This window comes from Colletotrichum abscissum, assembly GCF_030869225.1.
Source record: "Colletotrichum abscissum strain IMI 504890 chromosome Unknown Scaffold_26.1, whole genome shotgun sequence".
In the NCBI taxonomy this organism is placed as follows: domain Eukaryota; kingdom Fungi; phylum Ascomycota; class Sordariomycetes; order Glomerellales; family Glomerellaceae; genus Colletotrichum; species Colletotrichum abscissum.
The window spans coordinates 651746-679193 of NW_026850165.1; the positions used below are offsets into that span (position 1 = coordinate 651746).

At 52.0% G+C, this 27448-nt stretch overlaps 11 protein-coding genes across 11 annotated transcripts; 4 read left to right on the forward strand and 7 right to left on the reverse strand.

Annotated features, from left to right (window-relative positions):
- Window positions 1-206: 206 nt before the first annotated feature.
- Window positions 207-2107, forward strand: CABS01_10406 (serine carboxypeptidase; the record flags this gene model as incomplete). Its single annotated transcript, XM_060543762.1, has 3 exons — window positions 207-384; window positions 436-611; window positions 668-2107. The coding sequence occupies 3 exons, from the start codon at window positions 207-209 to the stop codon at window positions 2105-2107; spliced, it is 1794 nt and encodes a 597-aa protein (XP_060399444.1).
- A 253-nt stretch (window positions 2108-2360) lies between these two features.
- CABS01_10407 (NmrA-like family protein) lies at window positions 2361-3510 on the reverse strand (the record flags this gene model as incomplete). Its single annotated transcript, XM_060543763.1, has 3 exons — window positions 2361-2438; window positions 2518-2865; window positions 2917-3510. 3 exons carry the CDS (start codon window positions 3508-3510, stop codon window positions 2361-2363), a joined length of 1020 nt encoding a protein of 339 aa, XP_060399445.1.
- Window positions 3511-4490: 980 nt separating this feature from the next.
- Window positions 4491-5850, forward strand: CABS01_10408 (methyltransferase; the record flags this gene model as incomplete). The annotated part of the gene is made up of 3 exons (XM_060543764.1): window positions 4491-4703; window positions 4805-5551; window positions 5614-5850. 3 exons carry the CDS (start codon window positions 4491-4493, stop codon window positions 5848-5850), a joined length of 1197 nt encoding a protein of 398 aa, XP_060399446.1.
- A 1323-nt stretch (window positions 5851-7173) lies between these two features.
- CABS01_10409 (methyltransferase) lies at window positions 7174-8401 on the forward strand (the record flags this gene model as incomplete). Its single annotated transcript, XM_060543765.1, has 3 exons — window positions 7174-8044; window positions 8163-8319; window positions 8371-8401. 3 exons carry the CDS (start codon window positions 7174-7176, stop codon window positions 8399-8401), a joined length of 1059 nt encoding a protein of 352 aa, XP_060399447.1.
- Window positions 8402-8852: 451 nt separating this feature from the next.
- CABS01_10410 (uncharacterized protein) lies at window positions 8853-9267 on the reverse strand (the record flags this gene model as incomplete). Its single annotated transcript, XM_060543766.1, has 4 exons — window positions 8853-8868; window positions 8926-9029; window positions 9088-9102; window positions 9160-9267. 4 exons carry the CDS (start codon window positions 9265-9267, stop codon window positions 8853-8855), a joined length of 243 nt encoding a protein of 80 aa, XP_060399448.1.
- Window positions 9268-10951: 1684 nt separating this feature from the next.
- On the reverse strand, window positions 10952-12991 carry CABS01_10411 (uncharacterized protein; the record flags this gene model as incomplete). Its single annotated transcript, XM_060543767.1, has 1 exon — window positions 10952-12991. The coding sequence occupies one exon, from the start codon at window positions 12989-12991 to the stop codon at window positions 10952-10954; it is 2040 nt and encodes a 679-aa protein (XP_060399449.1).
- Window positions 12992-13949: 958 nt separating this feature from the next.
- CABS01_10412 (uncharacterized protein) lies at window positions 13950-15038 on the reverse strand (the record flags this gene model as incomplete). The annotated part of the gene is made up of 1 exon (XM_060543768.1): window positions 13950-15038. One exon carries the CDS (start codon window positions 15036-15038, stop codon window positions 13950-13952), a length of 1089 nt encoding a protein of 362 aa, XP_060399450.1.
- Window positions 15039-16817: 1779 nt separating this feature from the next.
- On the forward strand, window positions 16818-18892 carry CABS01_10413 (cytochrome P450 52A11; the record flags this gene model as incomplete). The annotated part of the gene is made up of 6 exons (XM_060543769.1): window positions 16818-17067; window positions 17193-17413; window positions 17483-17669; window positions 17726-18247; window positions 18310-18755; window positions 18821-18892. The coding sequence occupies 6 exons, from the start codon at window positions 16818-16820 to the stop codon at window positions 18890-18892; spliced, it is 1698 nt and encodes a 565-aa protein (XP_060399451.1).
- Window positions 18893-19915: 1023 nt separating this feature from the next.
- CABS01_10414 (uncharacterized protein) lies at window positions 19916-20725 on the reverse strand (the record flags this gene model as incomplete). The annotated part of the gene is made up of 1 exon (XM_060543770.1): window positions 19916-20725. One exon carries the CDS (start codon window positions 20723-20725, stop codon window positions 19916-19918), a length of 810 nt encoding a protein of 269 aa, XP_060399452.1.
- Window positions 20726-21448: 723 nt separating this feature from the next.
- On the reverse strand, window positions 21449-22933 carry CABS01_10415 (phosphotransferase enzyme family protein; the record flags this gene model as incomplete). Its single annotated transcript, XM_060543771.1, has 3 exons — window positions 21449-21924; window positions 22000-22804; window positions 22865-22933. The coding sequence occupies 3 exons, from the start codon at window positions 22931-22933 to the stop codon at window positions 21449-21451; spliced, it is 1350 nt and encodes a 449-aa protein (XP_060399453.1).
- Window positions 22934-24045: 1112 nt separating this feature from the next.
- On the reverse strand, window positions 24046-25499 carry CABS01_10416 (glycosyl transferase group 1; the record flags this gene model as incomplete). Its single annotated transcript, XM_060543772.1, has 2 exons — window positions 24046-25017; window positions 25074-25499. 2 exons carry the CDS (start codon window positions 25497-25499, stop codon window positions 24046-24048), a joined length of 1398 nt encoding a protein of 465 aa, XP_060399454.1.
- Between the last annotated feature and the right edge of the window lie 1949 nt (window positions 25500-27448).

Below are 27448 nucleotides of genomic sequence, written 5' to 3' on the forward strand. Positions count from 1 at the left end.
CGCGCCTTTCCGAGGAATGCTTAAATGGTGGCACCTCTTTGTTTCTCTTCCTTAAAAGTCCGATGCAGAGCCGCCTGGCCTTTCCCCACATCTTGCACGACCTGCTTGACCGTTAGACTTGTCGAGGGTGATGCTGTAATCATCAACGACAAGCCAAGAAGGGTATCGACGAACCCTCAATTTCCGCCCTCCCGATATATCTCAATATGCACTGGCTCCGTGCGGCTTTGCTGCTTCCTGTGGCTGTTTCTGCGACATTGAACTTGAAACAGTACAAACCATCGTTGAACCAGCCCAAGTACTCAAACGCAAAGGCCGACTACCAGCAAAATGTTGTGAACAAGGCTCAAGGGGAACCTAAGTTCCTCACAGACAAGACTAAGAGTGCGTTGATAGATGTCACAGTGGTCTATTATCTAACAATTCTGCTCTTAGAGTTTGTCGTCAATGGAACAAAGATTCCCGAAGTTGACTTCGACGTCGGCGAGTCTTATGCAGGATTACTCAACATTGACAAGAACAATGACACAGCCGGGAAGCTGTACTTCTGGTTTTTTCCATCCGAGAGTCAGGCCGCCGACAAGGAGATCATGATCTGGTTGACTGGTGGTGTAAGTCTATGCTATATGATAACCGGGACTCGAACAGAACTAACTTGTATATCCAGCCTGGTTGTTCATCTACCGGAGAACTCCTCTCTGAAAACGGCCCAATGCTCTGGCAGCCAGGAATGTTCAAGCCCATCCGCAACAAATGGAGTTGGCATCGTATCACCAACGTCGTCTGGGTAGACCAGCCTGTGGGTACAGGCTTTTCGCAGGGTACACCCACTGCCAAGGACGAATTCGATGTCGCCCGCCAGTTCCTCAGCTTCTGGCGTAACTTTGTCGACACCTTTGCCATGCAGGGCTACAAGGTCTATGTGACCGGATCCTCGTACAGCGGCATGTACTGCCCCTACATTGCTAGCGCCATGGTTGACAGCAATGACAAGGACTACTTCAACATTGCCGGTATGCAAATCTTTGACGGAACGTACTCGGTCGACAGCATCGGGGAGGAGATTCCTGCAGTTCCCTTCGTGGATCGATGGGAACATGTCTTCGCCTTCAACGACACATTCAGGCAGACGCTAAAGGATGCACATGAGAAGTGTGGCTATGCCGATTACATGCGCAAATGGCTCGTCTATCCTCCTGCCGGACAACAGCCTGCGACAATGCCGGGCCTAGATGAGGATGGCAACGTGAAGACAGAGTGTGACACCTGGACCATGATTCTGGAGGCTGCGACAGAGATCACCCCTTGCTTCAGCGTCTATTCTGTCACAAATCTCTGCCCGTTGAAGTACGACCCTCTTGGATTCAGCGACGGCTCTATGTACAGGCCAAAGGGGGCGGGACCAGTCTACTTCAACCGAGAAGACGTCAAGAAAGCCATCAATGCTCCCTTGGACAAGGAATGGGTCTTTTGCACAGAGACACCCGTGTTCTTCAATGAAACCGACAACTCCATTGACGAAGGGCCGGGAAGTCAACCAGTCTTACCCAACGTAATCGACAAGACACGAAATGTCATTCTCGCACACGGCACCAAGGACTTTGTGCTCATTGACGACGGTACACTTCTCACGATCCAGAACTTGACCTGGGGAGGGCAAATGGGTTTCCAAAAGAAGCCCACCGCACCGCTCTATGTGCCCTATCACACCAACACTGACCCCGAGACGCTGGCCGGCGCTGGTGTGATGGGTACAGTGCACTCGGAGCGAGGCCTGACATATCTTGCTGTATCTACATCAGGCCACTTCCTCGCACAGGATGCCCCTGCCGTGGCGTTCCGCAGTGTCGAAGTATTGGTCGGGAGGCGTGAAGGTTTCGAGTCGACGAACACGTCGTTCACTATCGATCCTAACACGACAGCTCCTGTTGGAGATGCGGGTAACGGTACAGTCTTGATGTTCCCGCAATCCATGGAACCTGGGAGGGGTCAACTTTCAGGCGCCCAACCGGTGAGGAGCAGGGGGTCAGAGGTTTCTGCAGCTGGGGGTCAAGCAATGTTTGCGATGGCTTTAGCGACTATTGTCGCAGTATACATGGAGTTTTGATGGTTTTGAATGTTGGTGTTTTCGGATTTAAGAAAAAGAATAAACGTAAGAAGAATGAGCTCCAAACCCACAATACTAAATGAAACTTGCTGGGCCTACACAACACATGCGGTGTTCGCAATGCGTTTCAGTCAGCCGATAAATATAATTCTAGTTGTTCAAAGTCAGGAAAGTCAGAAGTTTCAAGAGTGTCGGATTGCTAAATCGGATATAAGTCTAGCACATATCCTTCAGGTATGAACCCGTGCGGCCATCATTTGCCTAGTACAGGAGACCAATCGTTCTTTTTGGACCATTCTTCCCAAGTCGTCATGGGACAATCAATACCAGCCTATGCAATTAGCAGTCAATTCTCTGTCCTTAAGATAAAGCACCTCATTCTTCACGGGTTCGAGGGTTGCAGCTCTCACCTTTTGAAGATCAGCTGCGGTCAGCAAATCCATGCCACCATCGTAACCTGGGTCCGAGGAATATGAAAACATGTATGCGACTTCGAGACCAGTGTCGCGCTCTCCAGTCGCCTCAATCATCTCTTCTGGCGTAATTTGCTTATAGCTGGCTTGTACTCCATTTACCTTTGCCCATGTCTCTAGGAACTGGGGCCAAGTGGCAGTTGTTCCTTCGGCCATGTAAGCCTTGCCGGGCGGCATTTGAGAAACGGCGTAGGTGAAGTTGCCCATATCATCGACAGGGGAGAAATGCGGGACAGGCTTGTCAGGAGAGGTTGTGAACGCCATTGTGAATGTGCCATCGGAGTTCTGATGATGCTTTAGAGATGTTGATGGTCACAATAAGGGGGAGTGGCTCACCTTGCCAAAGTATGAGTTGGGAAGAATGTTGTAGCTCGTGTAGAAGTACCCAGTATGGATGCACGACATCTTCGCCGCGAGCTCGGGATATTTTTCGTTCACGTAGCCAGGAAACACCTCAGCCTTGGAATCAAAGTGATACAGCTCTTTAAATTTCCCATCACTGCATTTCTCAGCGTGACTCAATGTTGAAACCAAAAACCCGTTCTTGTCAAGCGAGTCCACTGTCTTGGCCGCAGCATCGACAATATTCCGTCCCTGGCGCAACTCGACATCATACGCGAACTTCCGGCAGGAAATGCCCTGTTCCTGTGCCTTCATGCGACAGTCTGGTCGGAAGAAGGGTTCCCAGTAGTTTGTGACGCTGAAGATGACATTTGCACCCTTGAAAGCTTCTTCGATGGAGGCGGCATCTTCAAGGTCTGCGCTCACGAGCTCCACATCGGACCCGAGAGTGGAAAGGGCAGTAGCGGATGTGGATTTGGTGTCGCGGGTGAGAGCGCGGACGCGGTAGCCAGCGGCCAGGAACCGGCGAGCAACGGAGCCGCCTTGGTTGCCCGTGGCGCCCACGACGACGATGAGCTTTTGGGACATTGTTATCAGTGTTGGTCCGTGGCAAAGACTGAGAGGCGGTGAGTTGACCGGTGGGATAGTAACGTGATGAAACCAGGAGAGACTTTTAGGTTGAATGCCTTGTTAGATGTAGCAATCGTTGAGGTACAAAAAAAGCTTCCGGCTAATACAGCATCAGATGAGTTTGCTGCAGTCCGACGTCCGTGAGTTACTTCTAGAAAATGTTGAGATCGTGGGATCAAAAGTGGTCAAATTCTGTTTCCAGAGGCTCTAAAAGAAAATCATTGACCACTCCATTGCGGCCCATTCCCCGCCGCTTTCGTGACGGGCCAGAAACATGCCGCTTCCCCTCGGCTGGAGGAGACACTAGTGTGAGATAAGTGTCACTAAGAGAGACTAAATCAAGGCCACTAAGTCAGTCTCATACTTAAGCGATGTGCGGAGTTCGGATACATGAGGTGATATCTTAGAGTCGATATGAAGGTGGAGCTCCTTGTCTCGCAAAACTCTTCAGCTATTGGCTCATCAAACTGCCATGAAGCTCACAACGTGCTCACAAGCCTTACCGAACATGGCGATGGCGATCGGGAGCGGATACCATGGTGGGTTTGGCAGCTGAGAGGAAGGGGTCGTAACGTACGGGGGCGGCACGGACGTAGCGCTCGAAGCGGAATAGGGGACGACCCCGGCAGCTCATTGGCGTGATGATGGAGGGGGCTTTATGTGCAAGGCTTTTCCCAGAATTATTCTTCAGCTGGGTTCCCGGGCGATCCGCATTCATCCATCATTTCCTACCGTGGGGTGACATTTTACTTTACCGCTTCTCCATTCCAAGGGGGACACTTGAAGTTTGGCCCTCGTCTGTTTCTCGAACAGAGTCAAATTGTCCAGGGGAAAAGCGAAACCGTTGTTTTCAAAACTCCCGTCTCTCTTTGCACTTCTCCCACCGGGAACAGACGGCTGACGGCAGACGGCCTGCCGATCACGCGCTCCCTTTTCCAATGACGTCGCGTCCGTCAACTACCGGCGGTTCCAGTACCGCGGACTCGGGACCGGCCACCGGGACCCCCTCTAGTGCCGGTCCAGTCCAAACACCAACCCCTTTGACTAGCAGTACGGGAGCGACGACACCTCCCCGTGCCGTAGCACCGACCAGTATCCAGTATTTGCTTAATCCGGCGGCAGATCAGACCTTGACGCCGCTCCAAGTCGACGTAAGCTTATCACCGCCAGGGTCCTTCTCCCTTTGGAGACTCCCTTGGGACTTGAGGCAAGGCCATGTGCACTAACGTTACCTTGTGCCCCCGTATTACAGACCGATATTACAAACCCTGGCGAGGATCATGACTCGGCCTACGGCTCCGATGCTGGCAGTGCTTACACGGCCTCCATAGCATCCTCCATCTTCCACTATCAGTACGAGAACGGGCGGCGATACCACGCCTACCGCGAGGGGCAATACGTGCTTCCCAATGACGATCAAGAGCAAGAACGACTCGACCTGCAGCACCACATCTGGCGTCTCCTCCTCGGAGGCCAGCTTTACACCGCGCCACTCCCCACACCAGAGGATCCGGCGGCCTCTGGTATGAGGATCCTCGATCTCGGTACAGGAACGGGAATATGGGCCATAGAGATGGCAGATGAATTTCCCACGGCTGACGTATACGGTGTCGATCTCTCGCCCATTCAACCGGAATGGGTTCCCACGAACTGCAAATTCCATGTCGATGATTACGAGGATGAGTGGACATACCGTGAGGAGGAGCACTTCGACTATATTCACGGCCGCGCGCTCAGCGGAACGTCCTCTGATTGGGCAAGATTTTACGACCGTGTCATGGGTGGCTTGAAGCCAGGCGGATGGGTTGAAATGCAAGAGTACGATGCATGGATCTTCAGCGACGACGATAGCTATGAGAGAGCGCCCTGGACGAAGGAGTGGGTGACCAAGCTAGACGAGGCAAGCAAAATGTACGGGAAGCAAATCAACGTGGCGAGATACCACAAACAGTGGATGATTGATGCCGGCTTCGAGGATGTCCAGGAACTTGTTTACAGAGTAAGTGTTTTCAGTTAACAGCTAAGCCTATACCCTAGGAGACGTGCTCACGCTATTTACAGATACCCATCGGTCCATGGGCGAAAGACCCGGCATTGAAGGAGCTTGGTCGCTGCGAACTTGTCCATATGCAGATGTCTGTCGACTCTCACACTCCGGCCTTGTTCACGAGAGTACTGAACTACTCGCACGACCAAGCCAGAGTGCTTATGGAGGGTGTCAAGCGAGAGTTCCGTAGCAAGGACTACAGGCTTATCACAAGCTATCGGTTTGTCACCGGAAGAAAACCGATGGCATGATAGTAAGTTGTTGACGTAAAGATATCATCGGCCACTTGCTCCTTGCAGCATTGGTGAGCCGATTGAGGAGTTGGGGTGACTTTGGTGGCGAAAACCATGGGATTGGCGTATCATAGCTCATCGATGTATCAGCGAGAGCGTTCCTTGGAACGAGAGACATCCAAAACAACAGGAAGACTCTTTTTAATGTCCTCTTAGTTCTCACCGCTTGGGAGGGTCAGAAAGTGAGTGAGATGACTGAGATCTGAGAAATAGCTCTCGGTGTTCCCCTGACTTTGAAGTAGTGTTATCCAAGTGAGAATTTCTGGCCAACGCAAATGAATGCGACCAGACTGACTTACTGCCAGTGCAATGACTATCTTAGGTACTGTGTTGAGGAGCTCGAAGACCTCAGATCACTGTCCTTTCTTCTTCCTTCGAATCCTATGAAACTACGAATAGAGGCTTCAAGTTCTGACGACGGTCCACAAATAGGGCTATTACTATCAGCGCAACAATACGCACGGGAGATCGGTACGACGACCCAAGTCACTACATGTAGTGAACGAGTGTCCGACAACCCGGTCGATGTTTCTCTGACGCAAGCATCTGATACTCCATCTTACCAAATGGTCGGATCCGTGAGCCAATTTTCTCATGAGGCCCCGGTGCACAAAAAGAGGGGTTACACATTACGTTTTCCCAATCCGCCTTCCACGCCGCTCTCCCGCAGGACGATCTTACCCGAACCCGGCGCGTGTTGCGCTCGGCGCCATTCCGCAATGCTCCAACAGCTTCCGTATAGCGTCCGCCGGCGTCCACCAGCATCCAACGCTCTGTCTTAGTTACCTAACAACATCCAACAATCAAGCAACCACAGCCCGATTCATGTACTCAGAGCCAACGCGAAAGCAAAGGGATCTTTGAGTCGCCGGGCGTGGGCTGGACCCCTCGTTTCAATATGCAGGATGGCTGTTTGCCTACCAGGGGTCTTTCACGGCCAATCAGATCTCCGCATTTCCTCTCGTTGTTGGTGCGAGTTGTCCTGTCAGATATCAAAAGCGTGTTGGTTCGCCGTTGGGCCACAGGAACGGACATTCCTCCGAAGTCTCCACGATTTCCGCCTTTCCATCGGTTCTCCCGCCTCCGTTGCGGAGTTCATTCGACCTCATGTCATAGGAGAAAAAGAAACACTTTCGCCACAACAGGCTCTTACGCTTGATAAAAATCCTTGCAACCTTCATTCTTTAGCTTTCGTCGCATTTGTCTACCCCGAATTTCCAGTAAGGTTCGCCATCCTCGAAGATTTAGTCCGCTGATCGTCTATCGTGCCACCCTTCAACGATGTCGGCTCCAGCGGCACCGCAGCCTTCAACGTCTCTGGAGGCTGACGAAATACCAGACGACATCTCCATGACAACATCCGTTGATGAGGAAAGCGAGCTCGAGTCCGACGGCGAGGATTCGGACCTTGACTCGTCCCTGGGCGCTGAGGTGCAACCTTCCACAATGTCTCTGCGCAGCAGCATACTCCGTTACCGAGAGGAGAATGGCCGCACATATCACGCCTACAAGGATGGTGCCTATCTATTTCCTAACGACGACCTCGAACTCGACCGCCTAGACCTCCAGCACAATCTATGTCTACTCACCCTCGGCGATAAGCTACATTTATCTCCGTTGAGTAAAGAGCGGCCACCGCAACGGGTTTTGGATGTCGGTACAGGGACAGGAATCTGGGCGATTGACTTTGCCGACGAGAACCCCAGCTCGACTATCATTGGCGTGGACTTGAGCCCGGTGCAACCTTCATACGTTCCGCCTAACGTCTACTTCCAAATTGATGATATTGAAGACGAACCTTGGACATTTTCGCAAAAGTTTGATTTCGTTTACAGCCGAATGAACACGGGTGGTATTCGAGACTTCCCCAAGTTGTTCCGGCAGTCATTCGCAAATCTGAATCCGGGAGGCTGGTTCGAGTGTGCCGACGGAGCGCAAGCCATGTCTGATGATGGCACACTAACAAAAGAGTCGGCACTGTATCAATGGAACCAGTTTCTTTTCCAAGGGACGGGGGAGCGGGGGACGCCATTTGGTGGAGCCACACATTATAAGCGACAACTTCGAGAGGCGGGATTCGTGAATGTGAAGGAGGTCGTCTTCAAATGGCCGACAAACAGATGGGCTAAGCACCCAAGGCACAAGGAACTTGGTAAGTGAAGCAGACTCTCTGTATTTCAGCCCGTCTGGAAACTAGCTTTTCGTACTGCATCGCGTTTTCAACTTGCTATTTAGTTATGAACCTTTTTTGATACTGATAATGTGGCTAGGTTCATGGAACCACGAAAATGTGATGATGGGGCTGGAGGGTCTCAGTGTTGGGCTATTTACTCGGGTTCTCGGATGGTCAAGAGAGAGCGTTGATGTCTTCCTTGCCGAAGTTCGAAAGGATTTGAGCAACACGGCGATTCATGCATACTGGCCAGTGTACGTATCAGATCATCAGCAATCTGTGAATGTTATTGACGTCATTTACAGTCATGTCGTGTACGGACAAAAGCCATCATAGCGAAGGTGTTGCATTCATTGATAATGATTTACGCCATTTAGAAGTTTCCCGTATTCTTCCAGCTGGAGTTGTATAACGACGGCATTCCCATGCATGAGACTTCCCTGGAGCTTATTCATTTGTATGTACGGGTATATATGTATATATATGCGGATGTATACGGTGATTCTTTCTGCTCTTTACCACTGTTGCTCTCGACCGTCACCACTCGGACTACATAAAACAGGGATATCTCATGGGAAAACGCTTGTGAACCTCATAGTCCCGCTTGCTGCTCTAGCCGATATTGCTAATCCTCTGAGACTAACTTCAGTAGGTAGGCTTGGGCTTCTGGTCATTGAGAGGATATATGTCATTGCCTCGCTCCTAGTGAATCTTCTGAGTTGAGTAATTTAAGGACACTAAATACGTTAGAATGCAACCAAGTTGGAATTTGCAGCGAACCAATGACCTACACATTCGACGAACTAGACCATAATTGTCAGCTTTGGCTCCATCACACGAGCAAGTTAAAGATAACTTACACCTCTTCCACCAAGGCACGATTGTAGAACTGGACGTCCGTTTTCAGGATACGAACAAGTTCGGGGAATTGGAAAGTTGCTAGATGTTTTGATGTTTTCACCCTCTTGACACTGTGTGGATGTGGTGAGCAAAGGACAAGGTCAAGGCTTCAAAAATCTTACGCAGTATGTGTTAGGCTGCAAGTCATTATTAGTGCTGCCTCCCAAAGATCGACTTGAGGATCTTGAACTTACGTAGGCTCCAGGGCATTTTGATCCCGCCGGCTTGCCCCATCCGTAATTGCAGACAGCGGCGTTGGAAGACGTGGCAAGGGCGACGATGACGGCGGTGAGGTACTTCATTTTGAGGTTCGGCGGGCCTTGGACTAGCAGGAACTGTGTCGTTAGAATTCGAATGCTGCAAAAAGGGAAGAAAGATCTCGGATTTGTGAATCAAGAAATACCACGACACGTTCAGTACACTGATTCTAAGCCTCTTTTGATTTTGATTGAGGCAGAAGATCTTCATCATATTGTAGTCTCATTAACTTAATTATATTAAGCCTTCATCAAACCGTGGGCCAAAGCGGGCGGGCCCCGAGTCAGTTCATGGCTGTAATGCTCGCTCTTTCCACATTTGCTTCGTTTTCGGCTACAACGGTCCGCTGCCTGAGTCCGAACCAAGTAGGTAGCTATCATTTGTGCATTGCCGATGGTCAGTAATTCCAGATTATGGGCAAGGCCTGATGACAAAGGATGCCAGATCACGTCCTTGTAGCGGTTGTCTATAATCCAGTGATCGATCGCACCCATCATTATCGCAGAGCACGTACGACTAGTGGGTTCCCAATACCTGGACACTGCGGATTGACACTTCGGGGCATCTACTATTAGTACACAGACCAAAAACCGATGCAGCCTCATTCATGCTCGCGTTCGCACCCATGTCTGACCCGCCTTCTCAGTGCATGCCACGACAACGAAGAGGGCCGGCCGGTCGCAACCCACCCGCGTATCGGCGTGCGAGCGCGCTCCCCGGGAATGGATTGCGCGTCCGTTTTGCGTCGGTGTAGCGGGCTTTGCCAAGCTGCCGTCCTCGTTCCTAATTTGAATTTGAATTGGGCCAGCAAACGAACGCCGATCAGAACCTCAATGGATTCTCTTTCCTACAAAAGCAGCGCCTCTTGTCACACGAATCTGTTTTAGATCTCATCGCCAGAATTCCTTCTGGTCGAGAAAATTGGTGCAAATCATGACCAGGATGGCAACTCTTCAGTAGGAGGTTTCAATGAGAAGTGATGGATCGAATCGTTCGGCGCGGAGGCTGGAATTCAAACCACATCACGAGTTAGGCAGTTGAACACTTCGGCCTGGTAGCCTGGCAGCCAATGGCATGGTTGACATTTGACAGAATGGTTCGAGGTGGGCGGAGTACATGAGATAGTAGAAGAACAGCGAGTCCGATATCAACAATCTGCTTAGATAAAACCCCCAGGCCAGCACTAGCTTTCATTCAGTGCTTTGTGGACTATGCGGGCCTTGAAGTTTTGGAGCAGCCCAGGCTCTGCAAAATGGGGGATTCCAGATTCCTGGGGTTTCCGACTCATGTTTTCATGCCAGTCCATCCATCGAAGAATACGGATATCTCGGCAACATGGGGAATTAGTTTGAGCCGTCATATCCACGTACAGAGGCCTGATTTCACCTTATGCTGGACATTCGCATAGTGAGTGAAGCGGATGACTTCGTTATTGATCGAATCACTAAGACTGATACATAAGTTCCGTATTCTCGAGGTCCTGGTTGCCATGAGTTCTTCTCTCTCGTCTATCACAACCGCGCCACCACGGTTGACATCTGACGGGTATTCCGTGTACAATAGTGTCAATCTCTACATAGATTTTTATGCCCAGCCGCGACTTACATCACTGATCGGATACATTAAACTTTTAACTACTTATCCAAGTACTTCGACGCACAAAACTCGAGAGGTTGTTATGCTTAACTTCTGAAGTCATCAAGTTCGCTCTTCAATCTCCGAGCTAGGCTACGATCTGTGGCCATAGGCAGAAAGCGGGAAGCTCTTCCAATCCGTCTGCCATGAATGCCTCGCTTCCGGTCCGCTGCCTTCAGCTCGCGGCCAGATTTCGCGGAACACCTCGTGCAATAGGCCTTCCACCAAGCCAGGTACCATGCCAGCTGTAGCTCTCCAGGTGTTAAACTTGTCCCCAACCAATAGGGCAGACACCTCCGATCTATGATTGAACCTTTGGTCGCGTCGAACATCCCAAGGTCGACCAAGGATGCTGCAGAAAGCTCTGACTTCTTGCCCTTTCCCCTGCAGCTGTTCCGCCCACGACCAATCGTCAACCCGCAACTCCAGCTTTTCCAAGTTCTGATGCTGGAAAGTTCCTCCCTCTGTTGAGATGGCGTGGAAGATTGCACAAGCCAGCGTCTCATCCATCGCAACGTTGATGAGTAGGTCCCGGTACTCTTCTCGATAGTTTGGGTTCAATCTGTCCACAGTAGCATCTCCGTTAACTTCCCCAGGCGCCGCAGTCGCTGGTAGAGATAGTGTCCTACGGTTCTGCGGAAACTGCCAGCCTCGTTGCATAGGCATGAGACGTAGAGATAACTTTCGGAGTCGTCGCAATTTACCGAGAGCCACGTAACTAGCCATCTCTTCTTCATCTCCCTTGGAGCGCCGCACCCTTATGGCTAGGTCCTCGATTAAGGGCCAGCGCTGTGCGATGAGAGCAATGGCCTGCGCGTTAAATGGGTCTGTAGTATACCGGTTGCTCTGCAAATCCAAAGTTCGCAACGCGAAGCTACAAGACGGGCTGAACAATTTCCCGAAATGAAAACTATTCCAGCCAATCACCTCCAGCGTCCAGAGCTTCGTGCGTCGATCGATAAACTGCGTGATCAGTCTTTCTCGCTCGTATCCCGGGTCGTTCATAGAAGACAAGTTGAAGATGTTCAAAACCAGGTTCTTGAGGAATGGAAATGAGTACGTGTCCAAGAGTTCGAGCCCCTGTGGGCCCAGAGGTTCTGGCAGTCTGAGGATTCGTAGAGCGTCAAAGTCAATGAAGCGACCCCATTTGCAAAGGAGGCTGTAGTCTGACAACTGCGGATCCCATGTTAAGTGGAAAGTTCGCAATGACTTGCGGTGTTGTGGAAAGCATGAATCTAAACCCTTCGCGCCGCTCCAGGAGATCTCATGTAGCTCATAGGGGGCGTCCTGAGTAGAGTCGTATGCGACGCGCACTTCCTGTAGCCCTGGTGCCGTCCTAGTAAGCATCCGCATCACGGTCGTATTGAGCTGGTTCACAGCTGGATAAATATGAAAATGCGAGCAGTCGATGCTGTAAAGGTTCGGAGAATGCACAAGGTCAAGTTCGTATTCGTCAGGACGTGAATCCCGTAGAGAGAGTAGGTTGAAAGTGGGGAGATGAATTCTGCATCTAGGGTGGTATTGTTTCAAGGTGGCGAACAGTGAGGGAGGGAATTGAGTAGGACATGTGAAGAGGATGTCACTCAGATTCGACAGTTCTTTGATGAGCCTGGCAATTGGTGACCAGGCCGAACTACTATCGTAGGTCCACTGGCAGTTGGCATATCCTTCCCAATAGTTACGCGTACCCACTAGGTTGCAGTCGTCCATCTTTCTTGCGTCGTCTTCAGCCACCTCGGCGGCAAACATGCGACCTTGTTTCCACCCGGACTGACGTGAATCGTAACGGTTCTCTGTCAAGTAAGTGCCGTTCGCATAGTCCTTTCCGGGTGTCGGTGGCTCGCCCCAGATGGAGATCTGGCGCACTTGAGACAAGAGATCGTTTTTGCGAAGCATTAGTTCGCAACTCAGGGTATTGAGGTGCAGGCTGTGCCAGGCGCCTGGAGACTCGTCATCGTCAATGATAAAATCGATGTTGCGAACCAAGATGCCTATGGCAGCGTCACGGCATGTCTTGTTGACTGCAGAGAACGAGGCGAGACTTGGAGCGCGATCGTCATAGTATAGAATCTCGCAGATGTTGACTAAGAGCTCTCGCGGTAAGGTATCCAGAGTCCATTTGAGACGAGACATCTTTGCAGATTGAAAAGGCGATAGGCAAACTACTCAAATGACACACGAAACAGATTGCGACGTTATGGACAAGATATCTGCTCTAAAGGGAGGCAAGTTTTGTTTGGTGAAGAAATGCGACATGTACGCTGAATCAGATGAACCTGCTTCCATCATACTTATGAAGACGGACGGCGCTTGGCCTAACTAGGTTAGCCCCTGTATTCGAGGTTTGACTTTGATCAAGTCACCTACCAAGTACCAACCACCTGGTAGGTCGCCACACCGCCAGAAACCACAACTTGAGTGCAGCAAGCTCATCACTTTACGACTCAAAAGTAGGACAGTCACTCTTCAGAACGAATTGAAGACTCGCTGCATTTCTTTCATTGAAGCAAAGGGTCTATCTAGGCAAGAGTTCGTATCCGTAAGAGGCGTCATTCTGGCATGCTATCGAGGCACAATCAACACGCATACGAGGGTCAAAAACAACATCAACACTGAGGGTAGACAACTATCACCAGAGACAAAAGTAAATGAGGTCCATCCAGGATTCGAACCTGGGCCTACGGAAGGTTCTGAGAATCAGAATCCGACGTCCTAACCAACTAGACTAATAGACCGAACGAAGCGAGATTGAAACCCGCTGGTTCTGTGGGCTTGGGGAGCGCTTCCGCAATCCAAGTTTGATGGTGGATAGGCGAATCGGAATTGCAGCTATGGTGGAGACGGGGACAACTGTCAATCCACATGAAATCACTTCAGACAAGCCATGACATAGTCTTTTGGTCCTGTTAAGTCAGTCGAAGCTTTCTACATCAACTAGATCGACTTCAAGCAGGGGGTGACTATGGTGGGTGCGTCATGATGACAATAAGGGTTTCGGGATTTCGCATGAACCTAGCTACGTTTTCTATGCTAAGGCGCCTTATACACCATCGGAGTTCGCGCTGTGCAGGCCAACAGCATCTAAATCATCTCATGCCAGAAGCAAACCGATAGGAGCCGGTTGCTGCAGTAAGATACTAGGTCCAGCCACGACCGTATCCAACTCAGGAGCCCCCGGACAATCTGCCAGCACCGCAATAATGATTCCCTTGGTTTCGAATTCGGCTGGAATTGTCACGTTAACGAAATCGCCAGCTGCCCATTCGGATACATCAACCGATACACTGGTGTTCCCTACGCCGTGGAAGAAAACCGCGTAATAGCTCTGTCCATCGACAAATTTGGGCTGATCAGCCGCGTTGGTGAAGTTGAACGAAACTTCGGACCCTGGAGCAATAGACTTCGTCCTAGTCGCGGCCGACATAGCCGGCAGGTGCTGATTCGGGCTGGGATACTCCGGATTTGCTGACGGACAACTTCCCGGCACAATAAAGGCCTTTGTAAGATCGAGAATCTCGTTGGCGTAGGAGAACACGGTATCGCTCGGTCCAGAGAATGGGTTAGCCCCCCAGACATCCAGCAACGACCATGTCTCATGCCTCGACTCTACTGTCGCAATAGCCACCATGGCGCCGCGCGCAGCTTCGCTCTTAGGTTCCTGGACCAGACCAGTCAAGAAGGCCATGCTAGCGACTTCGAGATAGGTTGTCAACGCCAAGAAGCTCGTGGCGTCCACAAATGGGTACTCGTATTTGCATGATCCTGGCTTGACACTAGTGTTGGAGATCTGGTTCTGGAAGATGCGCAGATGTCCAGCCTCATTATTACGAATCTCCGTGATGCGATCATAAGTTGTGTTCGGGAAGCCAGCAGCGACGAAGGAGGAAGTGTTGAAGGCTTCAACGCCTTGTTGGTAGAAGCTGAAGATGGCCCACTCGGCTGCCAAAAGATTTTGCCAGACTTGGTCGTCCGGGCCCGGATCTCCCGATGCTGTAGGGAGGATTGGGGCAGTGATATTCCCGGGGAATGGAGGTGCCTTGCCCTTGTAGTCGCTAAAGAGGGTCGACTGTCCCGGGATGGGGCCATATGTTGGATCAGCGAGTTTCTGAGCTTCGGGATCCGGTGTTGGTGCAGCTACGGCAGACAAAGGTAGCATTGCTAGGCATGAGCCAAGTAGCATTGAGTGGATAGATGTCCGCATGTTGAGTAATCAAAGGTGAGGAAGCGTAGGTAAGAGAGGTGTGGCGAAATAGTTGCTTGTGTACTACTGCAGAAGGTGATACTGTGAGAATGACTACATGATGGTCAATGGAGGTATGTCGAATTTATACAACTTTCTCATTGAGCTTATGGTTAAAAAAGGATGCTGTCTTCCAAATGGTTTCGGCACTTTCGAGGAAGATCTCTCCTTCAATTTGACGTCAGATTTGATGTCCAAGGTGACAACTTGACTTGCTATTGTTATTCTCAGAGTTGATTGGATCACGACGCAAGAGTCAACGGTCTAGGAGCTGTCAAGACTAGCTGTAAAAGGTTGTATTCTCGAGCTCAAGGCCGGGAAGCTGGATAACCTCGAGAAATGCTACTATTCGGGAATGGTTTCAGGACACTTTCAGCTTTAGCTGCAAGCCTACAGTGCTAAGCCTTGCCAAGCTAGCGGGACGAACGCTGATCTGCTTTGCCCATCTTGGTCGGGCTCATTCGACTAGGGCTTATCGTCCGGCAAGCCGGCACACATGACGCAGGCAGACGGCGAAGTCGCAGTTCGGCCTCGGCCAAAGTTGCGGCACAGTGTGTCAACAAGGGAGAGGTTAATTGTGACGAACATGGGCGGCATTGACTTTGGCCGCTGCCCATCTACCCCACCATTCAGTCACTGATGTAGGCGCCCACTGCGTCTAATGCCTTCTCGTGAGCTTCTCGTTCAACACTTACTCGACCTGGTCCTGCAACTCACAAGATATGATGTTGGAGCACCGTTCTGCGGGTTTATCGTCTTGTTTCGCAACGAGGGCCAATCACCTCCATCATGCTTGCAAATCGAGTTCTTGTCGCTGGTTCAGAACAATGGAAGAGAGTCCAAGCTTATGAACATTCAGTTTCGCCCACTTCACGGGCAAATATCCCTTGGGGGAAACGAAGTGGATTGAATCACGCAAAAGACCAAAGATCTCCAGTTTTTCTCCAAGAATACGGAGAGACAAAAACGTTGATTGGCAAGAAACTGAGATGATCCCTGGCTAGATATTACTCCTCACTGTCTTGACCCCATCCAGGCTGTCACCCACTTGCTACCCGGTGGGATACGGGATTCCGCTGGGTGCCTTTGTTAGCTACATACACAGAGTGACAACACCTTTCACAAAAACGAGATAGCCTCGGAGGTAGTGTCGGCTCCCCCACCATCGGATCAGATAAGATGCATCAGATTAGATAAACTGGATCTGATTCGAGGAGGTGCATCATGTACGAAGAGTTTTCAGTCTTGGCATTACGCTCAATTAACCGTAATTAGCTAGGGGCGGGCAGCATGAAATAGCTCGACCTTCCCCCAGTGGACGGTGATGGGCTGTTCCGCGCACCCCTCCAATCCACCCCGTCCTCCGGATGCCACACTACGCAGTACATGTAGTCTCGCGGGCCGTCTTGAGTGCTGAAGATTTGCTGAAGAGGGAGGATCTGCGGATCCCCATTGCGACATTCCGTCATGGTGTACTGATGGCCTACCATACTCCGTACAAGCAAGAAAAAAAATAGGTTTACAAGGGTGGTCAGCAATATATACCGGCCGTTCCCAGCCCTCGTGAAAATGGCGCACATCTTCGCGCGAGCGAAAGTCTGAAAAGTCTCGGTGGTTTTGTATTTTTTCTGTTTGGAAAACTACGCTTCGGTGTTCCTTCTCACGATCTAGAGGCTAGTTGAGGCGGCTTCACCCCTCAACCCCCACGCGATCGCAAAGATGGCTCTCCTCAGCTTTGTCACGTCACAGAACTTTGAGAAGCTCAGTGTCCTCCTTCAATGGAAGCTTCTCGTGTTGGCCGCGATCCCCGTTGCCGTGGTATACTACTTCAGACGGACGAAGACCACACCGGGTATCGACATCAAGCAGTACTCTCACTTCCCGCAGCCTGAAGAGGCCGACCCAGTGAGGGGTCATTGGCCGTGGATTGAGAAGTCCGCCGGTCTGGGTGATCCTAGAAGGGCTTTTGGTACGTTTCAATCTCGGAAATCAGTAACGGGGAGGTCCTGTCGGCGTTGCAATTGCATCACGTTGCGGCTTTTCGGGAAACGAGACACAAATCGTACGGCGTGCTAATGCTTTGCGACTATGTAGATGAGATTCTCTACGAACAGGCCGAGAAGCTTGGATTCCCTCCCGTTTTGCTGGTGGACTGGCGACCGATCGAAAAGTTCCTTATTCTTTTCATCCTCGACAACGAGGTTGCCGAACAGGTCACCAAGCCCTCGAAGCAGTACAGTACTAGCGTGCCGAAGCACCCCGCCATCCAACATCTGGCCCCTCTGGTCGGCGCACGATCTCTCGTAACGACGGATGTAAGTCCATCGCATGGTGCTGCTGTAGTTAGGTAGGATCGTGAGACTGACAAGACGCTTGCACTTTAGGGTGAGGAATGGAAGGGACTGCGAAAGAGAATTCTTCCCGGCTTTGCCCCATCGCATCTTCTCGGTCTAGTGAAGGTCATCTTGGATAAGTCGGAGACCTTTATCGAGCTTATGGAGCAGAAGGCTGCCACTGGCGAAGAGTTTACTATTGACGAGTACACCACAAACCTGGCCTTCGATGTTATCGGTGAGTTTGAAAAGACACCTACGTAATCTGGAGTTTGTACTCATTGGTAATGCCAGGCATTGTCACTTTTGATATGGATCTGAACGCTCAAATCGAGGGCAAGCAAAGCGAGGTGTTACTTACATATCGCGCCCTATCGCAAGCCTTCAACAAGCGTATCCCCGGCAAGAACTGGATGCGCGAATATTTCACCGAGAACGAACGCACCATCAGACGTCTGGACAAGAAGCTCGACGGCATCCTCAAGGAAGAGATCAAGAAGCAGCACAAGGAGCTCCTGGCCGGTGCCGACACCACATCCCGCAGTGTCGCCACCCTCAGTTTACAAGGCATTGACGTTCTGACCCCCGAGATCCTCCAACAGACCAGCGACACTCTCCGCGGTTTCCTCTTTGCCGGCCACGACACGACGAGTATTCTCCTGCAATGGTGCTTCTACGAGCTTCACAGACGGCCTCAATCTGCCAAGGATCTGAAGGATGAGCTCGACGAGGTCTTTGGCCCGGATCAGAGCCCCAAGTCTGTCATTGAGCAACTCAAGGGCCCCGAAGCTGGAAAGCTTCTGGCCCGCCTGCCTTGTAAGTTCAAGACCTCTCCACATCATCTCTACCCTCGGAACAGCTAGCTAACGGCCGCGCAGACACCGACGCAGTCATCAAGGAAGCCCTGCGCCTGCACCCTCCCGGAACAACAGCCCGCGTCGCGCCCCAAGGATCCGGAACGACCCTGACCCTCCCCGACGGACAAAAGCTGGTCGTCGACGACCTCTGCGTGACCCCCAGAGCCTACATCATCCAACGCCACCCCAAGATCTTTGGCGAGACCAAGGACGACTTCATGCCCGAGCGCTGGCTCGGCGAGGAGGGCGCCAAGATCCCGGACAGCTGCTTCAGACCCTACGAGAGAGGACCTCGTCGGTGCACCGGATCCGAGCTCGCCAACTTGGAAGTGCGCATCATCCTGGCCTGCATCGCGAGATACTTTGAGTTTGTCAAGGTCGGGCAGGGCGAGCTGGACCTGGATGAGAAGGGACAGCCCCAGCTTGACGAGAAGGGTTTCTACAAGACGAAGTCTGTCATGTTCTCTGTGAGTAAAACCCCATTGCCCTTGCCATGAGACGAGCTACTTGTACTGACATTCCCCCTCTATAGACTCACTTGGTTACCGCTAAGCCTGTCGATGGCATGAAGGTGAAGGTCCAGATCAAGGGACAACAAGCGTAATCTCTCTCACATGATACCACCAATGAACCAAAACGCAGGTCCGGGATACGACGACTCGACGGTCTGACGCGTTTGTCTAGAGACGGCTGGTGGGGGGTTATCCGGGGCCATCGTGCCCCATTTCAAACCCCATCTACCTTGTATCATAGAGAATGCTTGACCCTGACGACGATATGTTGGATGCGATGAATGTATATAGACGTTAGTGTGTTTATGACGCTTCTGGAAGAATGCTTGACTGGAACGTTACCGTGTAGCATAACATTGTCATGATCCGCGGCTCATTCGACTGTCGTCAAAGGAAACATGTTCACTAAACAGACTCTCTGGGCCAACCTTCTCCGGGCGAACCCGTCATGGGTCCGGCACTTGGATTCACAGCCTGTTTCTCTCGCCCACCACGTCCATTATTACAGAGGGGTTGGAGGGGTAGAGGGGCATTCTGCATGGGTCGTCCGTTGTCGGCGAGCTAAAGCGGACTAATGCAAGTAGATGGGGTCTGCAACGTTCCCATGTCTGGTCACTGCTTCCCTGGAAAGTTATGCAGGCCCGCTCGCTTGTGATAGCGAGCGACATCGATAGCTTCCACAGGCTAATTCACACAGTGCTTGCAATTTGCTAGCTGGGGGCTCTCGATCATGCATTCATCGTATGAGCTTCGGGCTCGTCTACGTGAACAGAATGAGAAGTAAGACGACATCATCCCTCATAATTGATTTCAATCGTGTTCGCAGAGTTGGCATGTCACTTTGCAATAATAGCTGAAGAAGACAGTAAATGGTGTGTTGTACCTTCAGTTGCTAACCTCTGAGGATGGTATGTGTATTCTGGCTTTCCACGAAGGTTAAGCAGAGGCTTTACAACTCTACTCTCCATGTCGACAATCTTGAGAAGTTGCCCGCGACTCCATATTATCTCTGATGATTCCTCACATCTTCCTCCAAACCGGCCACTTCCAACGGGTATCAACCATATCCAACAATCTCTGCAACTCTAGTACTCAGAACCCACGGCTCAAAGCCTCTAGTCCATAGTCTCAATTGCCAAACCCAACGCCGCCATAGTATGGTCGCCAAAGGCATCATCCATAGGAACGCATTTGCAGACGCCGTTGCCCCAGTTGAAGATGGAAACGCCCTCCTCGTACGGCGGCAGCGGCTCGTCGGACTTGGCTGGACGGTCGTCCTTGTTTCCAAAGATGGCGCCGATGGAAACGCAGCGACAGAGCCTGTTTCTCCAGGGGAACACGCCAGGAGTCTTGTATTTGGTGTCTCTGGGTGAAATCCGGGTGGGCTGGGTTTCAGGGTCGACATCGTAGTCGCTAGTGGCGCCGTTGCCGCTGGGGTCCGACTTGGCGGCTTCTTCCTCTTCGCGTAAGGTCTCCATGTCTTCCGAGGAGGATGTTGTAGATGACTTGGGTGCCTCTATTTCGACTGGTATTCTCAGCTCTTTTGAGAAGTCAGATGCTTCGGAAACAGTGGCTGGCGAGGATTGTGAAGTAGAGGCGGTGGCGGTAGGTGAGGTGGATAACATAGTAGGTGTTGCCACAACGTCAACAGCGTCATTGGTACTATCACCACTACTCGTAGTCCGCTTGACGATGATAACATTCGTCTTGGGAAGCTTCTTAATTGTGACTGAATCTGAGCCGGCAGTGGCGAGTAGACGCTTGAGGTCATCCAGGTCGTCGTGGAAGAACATAACATCGCCGAGTTCTACCTGCTTGGTGTTGGTGGTGGTGATGCGGCCGTCTGCGTGCTCTTCAGCCTTCTCCACCTTATCGAAGAGGTTGTTAAGGAGTAATCCGGCAGGAAGGAGGTCCTTGAGCTGCATTGTAGCGGTGGTGGTTGCTTGTCTTGATAGGTGGTGATTTCTTGGGTTGTTGACTTCGAAGGCCTTGAGAAGTAGGGGGTGAATGGAAGACTGGGTAGTATGATGTATGAACTACGAGTATGATGATTACTGCGAGGCCTTGGAGGGATGAAGACTGGCATCGGAGAAGAAGAGGAGTCTTATACACTCTATGAACTGGGCGTAGCCCGTACAGGTTCTTTCCGGAGATACAGATCCATGGCTTTTGAAAAGCTAAAGAATCGCAGGGCTGAGGATTCCACGATGCTGGAGAACCCGGTCATCCAAGGTTGAGCAAGTTTCTAAGCCTCGAAAGTTGCGGACCACAGATGGGAGAGGGCGCAATGGCTCTCAGGCACGAAGCCATGATGATCGTATATAGGTAGACTTCAGGGTTCGGTCCTTGCTATCCAGAACCCTTTGGGATATTTCGAGAAAGCCACGTTATGCCCAAATGATTCATAGTTCCATTAATTTCACCACCAAAACAGTTCTATTATATCATAGTAATGGCAATGGCAAGACTTCATCACGGGTTTCCCGTACCATGGTTGCCAGTCTAGGCGTCTAAGGAAAATGGCTGTGGAATACCCGAGGAAACGTGCGAGCCACAAACTTGGTTACTTAACTCTGATGAAGGGAGCCATGTTCATCAGATCTACATCTTCCCTGATCTCCAAAGACACTAGGCCGCCAGACGATCAACTAATACCCAAACCCCTCAAGACACCTAACAAGCTCCCTCTCTGCAACCGCCCTCATCCCCTCAATCTCTTCCCTCGTCTTCCGCCTCAACATGACAGGATGCTCCAAAGCAAAAGGACACGCCAGCGCCTCCAGCCTCCTCAACCCATCCAGCGCAGCCATGCCCCTAATCTCACTAGGCCGCACCGCACCTCTCTCCCTCAACGCATTATCCCACGCTCGAGCCGTCGTGAGCTGTCCTAACGCCTCTTGCGGTAGACTCCCCCTGATCCCGTCAAAGTCGCCCGTCAACATCGCTTTACCGAGCAGACCCCCGCTGAGATCCGGATCCCGCCCCGTGCCGCCGCCCGTGTTGCCGCCGACGTCGCCTAGCGACGTGAAGAATTCGTGACAGGGGTGGGAGACGAAGGCGAAGTCGAAGTCGAGGATGGAGGTGAGTTTCTTGGTGGTCGTATCGTAGAGGGTATTGTTCGTAGCTGGTAGAGGAATGTCAGTAAGCTGGATCGGCTTGACGACGAGGCCAGACTTGAGAGGGGCAGTATATAACTTACTAAGATCCCCGTGAATGAGAGCTAACTTCCCAACATCAACCCCAGACCCATCAAGATACCTCTCCAGCCCAGACTCCAAGAACCGATCAACACGCTCCCGCACACCATTCGGCCTCCACCCATCCAGTGCCGGACTCGCATCCGCATCCTCCAGCCGGATTGCCAACCTCGCCTTCCAGAAATCGCTATATCGCTCCCAAGGTCCGCCTTTAACCGTCGTCATCGCACCACCCACGATTCTTCCCGCTTCGTCGATCGACAGCCCCCCGTGGGACTTCACACTCTTCGGCAAGGAAACCCTCTGGATCCCCGTGACCAAATCCGCAATCTGGCCCAGCACATCGCCCTTCTCTCCGTCGTTCATGTCGCGGAAGACGGTATCGAGAGGCACGCCCCTCTTGAACTCCATCAGACTCCACCCGTAACTGCTGCTGCCACCATCGCCCGGCACCCCCGCCTCCGTCCCCGTGATATCGGAAGGACGATAGGGTCTCCAATCATACAACGCCGGCACGAGCCCCGCGATCTCAGGCTTATACGACCCCAAACCCTCTCGCGCGAGGTGAACCGCCGCGACCTCGTTCTCAACGCGGTTGTCTTGGACTACGCCTTCTGCTTTCGGGTTCGCGATGCGCATCACCACGGTAGAAGTGCCTTGCCCAGGGGGAGGCTGGGTGTACGGGCGGCGGCGTTCATGAGGGATGGAGGATGGTGTGAGGGGCGCGGAGAGAGTGATTTTGTAGATGTAGTTGTTGTAGGCGAAGGGTGCTGTTTCATCGTAGTCTATGGGGGTGATGTCGACGGGCTTGAGGGGGTGTTAGATAGAGGTGGGTGATGAAAGGTAGGAGGGAGGGGGGTTTCTTACTTCGAGGCCGTAGCTGTGGATGACGCTCTTGACGAGGTTTAGGCGTTCTTCGTATCGCTCGTGGTTCATGATGTATGGTGAGCGAGATGAGTTCGAGTTGCGGGATAGAGTGAGTGCTTTGGAGTAAGGTGATGGTTCGGCCGGTGTTGATACCTTTCGACTAAGGCAACACGAGAATCTCATGGCTTCTTTAAGTATATCCCCAAGTGAGACGACTCCATCCAACCCTCGTTACACCCTTGCCCAAACAAGAACAGTTGACTCATAAATCTCAGAGAGGAAGGAGTTTAATGCTTATTTCTCATCAACTCTTGTCTTTCTTGTTTGTCTTGTCTTTCTGTTGCAAGGGTCAAGGAACCGCAGGAAGCGAAACGATAGAGCAAACGCAAGTCATCATCGAAGCTTTCCACACATGGATGAACTTAGGGCCTTGCCGCTGAGATGATGCTGAGCTAGACAAATCGGATCAAGTCCGAGACCACTAGACACGTTTACTCCATCGGCCGCTGATCTTAGTTCAGACCATGACATGCAGCCGTAGACTTGCCATGATCCCTGCTAGACCTTTGCTGCCTGGAGGTCATGTCTTGAAACGTTGCAAAGCACGCGTTTCTGCCTAGGCTGTGCCGTAAAGATGCATGAGATAGCGTTTGAAGTCGTTGAACCCAAAGACAAACTCGGGAGACATTACGAAGTATGCGCCGAACGTCAGCTCTCGGCGGTGAGAGGAGGGTGATGGAGAGGCCGTGGTGGGTATGCCCCGCTAATAGATCGGCTCAAATGGGGACTCGCCGGCTCGACCTCGGACGCGGAGGGTCCGGGGGCCATCCTTGCCGCGAGCTGCCGCGCGGAAACTAAGGGCCTGCCAACTGTGACCTTCATGAGTCAACGCAGCCCTCAGGCATCTAACAATCACTGGTTTCGTGGTGTAGTTGGTTATCACGTCAGTCTAACACACTGAAGGTCTCCGGTTCAAGTCCGGGCGAAATCAAACTTTTGCCTTCCGGAAGGCTGTCTTGCTTTTTCCGACCGTGGGGTGAACTTTCGCTATCTACGTTGTTCTTGTCATGTAGTACGGTGGCGTCCTGATATCCATCGTCTCGCTGTACACAAGTTTCAATAACTTTAATGCCTACTAGCTTGTCTCTATTTTTTCTGGTCATAATTGAATAATCTCCACCTCAGCTATCAATTACGCCCACGATCCGCCCAACGACGCGATCCCACTCCTCATCCCAGCGTAAGCTTCCCTCCTTGATGGCTCCCGCCTTCAAGGTCTTCAGCTCGTCCTTGCCGCTCTCACTTAGAAGCCTGATTAGAACGTCGGCCAGCTCAGTAGCCGTCTCAAATCCGCACCCATTCTCACCCTCCTTGATCAGCTCGCCGAAGCTCTCATATGCCGAGTAGGCAGCCACAGGTAGCCCCGAACCAAACATGTCAACCACCTTCATAGGTAAGTCAACACCAGAGCTGGATTTGTGGAGGCAGACACCGAGGTCGGCGCATGAGAGCAGCGTGGCGTACTCGCGGGTTGATAGCCACGCAGTCAAGATGGTGATGCCGGGGAGCTTACCCTCCAGGCGGAGGTTCTTGATCTTCTCCTCGTACTCGGCCTTCTGAGGGCCCTTGCCGGTGATGATGGCCAGAATCGGAGGTCGGCCAACGCCGGTCTCTGTGACGGCCTCTTCGGGGTGCGCGTAGGCCACCAAGGCGTCCAGCAGCAGGCCGAAATCCTCGTCGGGGGTCCATGATGTGCTACTGACAATGAGACGAGTGGTCCCGGCGATGATACTGTCGGCAACGTCCTTGGTCTCCTTGAGATGCGAGAGAAAGTCTTGCCGGGCTTTGGTCGATGCGATGGGCTGGAACACTTCGGCTGGCCGATCGTGCAGGGTGAAGATGGGCTTCTTGTTGCTATACGGCTTCTCCTTGAGCTGCCGTGCCATGGCGTCGGTGACGGTGAGGTTGGCCGTGGGGACTACCCTTCCAAAGTACATCTCATACTTCTTGTAGAGCCATACCAGAGGGTTCTTCTGGCTGCGGCCGGTGGCCATGATGGACCAGCCATAGTTGTGCCAGTCAATTAGCAGGTGGCTTCCTCTCAGGAGGGACACGAGCAAAGCCAGATGCAGCGTCGGGATAGAAGGAGGGTTCTGCAAAAAGTTAGACTGTGGATTCCACAAAGTAACGGCTCACTTGCCTGAATGACAATCCATCGAGCTGGGGGTGCAGTATATGCCAAAACGTAGAAGATGGAATAGGCTTGCCAGACAACTTTGGCCGGCTTATTGATGAGAAACGGCAGGGTGTTCCATTTGAAGACGGTAGGAAGAGGTGGCAATGGGTACAAAGCCACTCTTTCATTGCCAACGAGATCCGGATGGCGGGCAGTCTCCTTGTAACCAACGAGATCAACTCTACCGCCGTGCTTCATGATGCTCATGGCATGGTACTGCATGCGAGGGCTCCGGCCTATATCGCCGAGGACCAGGATCTGGATGTGGTCATCCTTGGGGTTCTCAGCCGCATGGTAGCGAGTGGGCAGCAGCTTTGTGAGAAAGTTGATGCCGAGAGCAGCGACAAGCGTGGTGCAGATGCCAGCGATGACGGATAACACGAGAGGTATCAACGACATGTTGGCGATGTGCGACAGCTCGGGACCAATGTGGCAGGGTATTGACGGCGTAGGCCAGAATGAAGCTTTGTGTCTCCGTTGCCGTGAGTGGTTGAGGTGAGAAATGCGGTGGAGTTTGGAGATGGATCGTCAAGGCCTCAGATGTGGTGGTATCGGTCATGCAAAGTGTCCCGTCCTGTCATCTGAAGTTGCAATCAACAGCCTTAGCGCGTGCGCGCATGGAGGGGTCCGAGTTGAAGGCTGAGCGGTGGGGGGAGTATCCGTGAGTTTCGCTGAGTATCCTTGAAGAGGGAGGGGAGGAGACACGAAGTTGAAGTGTTTTGGTAGGTAGCAAAAAAAGGCCAAATTGCCCAGACTTGCGTGACCTGACGATGGCCTCGTGGGGAACAAATTGGAATCGCGAGCGGCCTACGAAGCTTCTTTACTGGGCTAGACTCGCACACCTTCCAAGACTTTGTCCTTGTTGGCGCCTTCCAACTTGGGCAGGCCTTTTGGGATGTTGCAACGGTGGCGCCAATGAGGGGCCGATGTGGGCGCCATGATTTGATAAGCACGATAACCGCGATAACACGGTGTCACGTGGAGAAACACGCTGAGTAGGTACCTACCCAAGGTACCTCAGTCAAGGTACCTACCTAGGTACGCATTCTTCTGTTCCAGTCTCCGATAACCTCACAACTGGATCATCAGAAAATAAGATGCTGAGGTGCGGCAGACGGTAGCTTCATCACTCTGCAGATCCCCTGCGTGGGTCTGGATCACGATTCACCAATTGTCTAAATTAGAAATCTCCGAACGAGACTTTTCGTCACCCAATTAATGGAAAACCAGCTGCTGCACATGCAAAACCGACACAGACCAACTCAGCCTCAGCACAACAAGAGAGAAGAAAAGACCATTCATGCCTGTCGACTGTCTTGCCCGTGTGCCTGTCACCCAGCGACATCTGAACTCCTCTCACAGGCATTGGCTTGGCCCAGAAAACATGTCGCAACGGGGCTGGCCGCGGATAGCATTAGCAAGTGTTAGCCATCACACCGCCTTACCCGCGACCGTCCCATCAGAGATTATCCGCCCAGACATGCCAGGCAAGCCAGGATCGAGGGTATTGCGTTGTCTTGCTCTTTGCTGATCCGTATCCATACTCTATCCCCTGAACAGCTTTATGCAGCTGCCCAGTGCCCCTCCTGATGGACAATTGGATGGCATCTTTGATGTGTCACCCAGCGAATCACAGACACGACCGCCCTCCTCGACCTGCACCTTACGTACCCGGCGCCCGGCCTCTCCCCACACGGAGAAATCTGCAGGGGTTGACGGCTGAGTTCCCCTTTAGGTTCAGGTCCCAGAAGTCCACGGGTGCGAGAGATTCATCTGAAAGATTGAAAGGAGGCAGCACCCGACATGCCATGCGTCCCGATGGTTCAGCCCAAAAAAACAACAACAACAATAACGCTGCTCCATCCTCCATCATCCATGGTGGCATCTGCTGGCCCATCCCGCCTTTTTGATGACCTGCCGTACCGATACCGATACCTTGCAAGTGGAGGCTTAGGTTGATTGCCTCTGGAAGGTAGCATCGAGGACACTCTTATTGTTCCTCTTCTTCTTCCTCCCCTCTGCATTCAATTCCTTTGCTCCCCTCCCCGCTCCTCCTTTCAGCCACACTTGGTCCTCTTTCATCTTATTAGATCTCCAAGTCTCAGCATTCGACAGCACAAGCGAACCAATCCATTCGTATCTGTCTACCTACTCTCGCCCATTGTCTGTGCGAGGCGCCGGCACGTCCGTCGACGATCAAATCTCCCGTCCCCCTCCAGCGCTCAGCGTTGAACTGCGGCGCGCAACGTCATTGACGGGGCGACTCCATTCCGGCCTTTTTAGCCTGTGCAGGTCCCCTGAACCACCACGCACCGCCATCAACTGCCAGCTCCAGGTCTTCTCAAGGT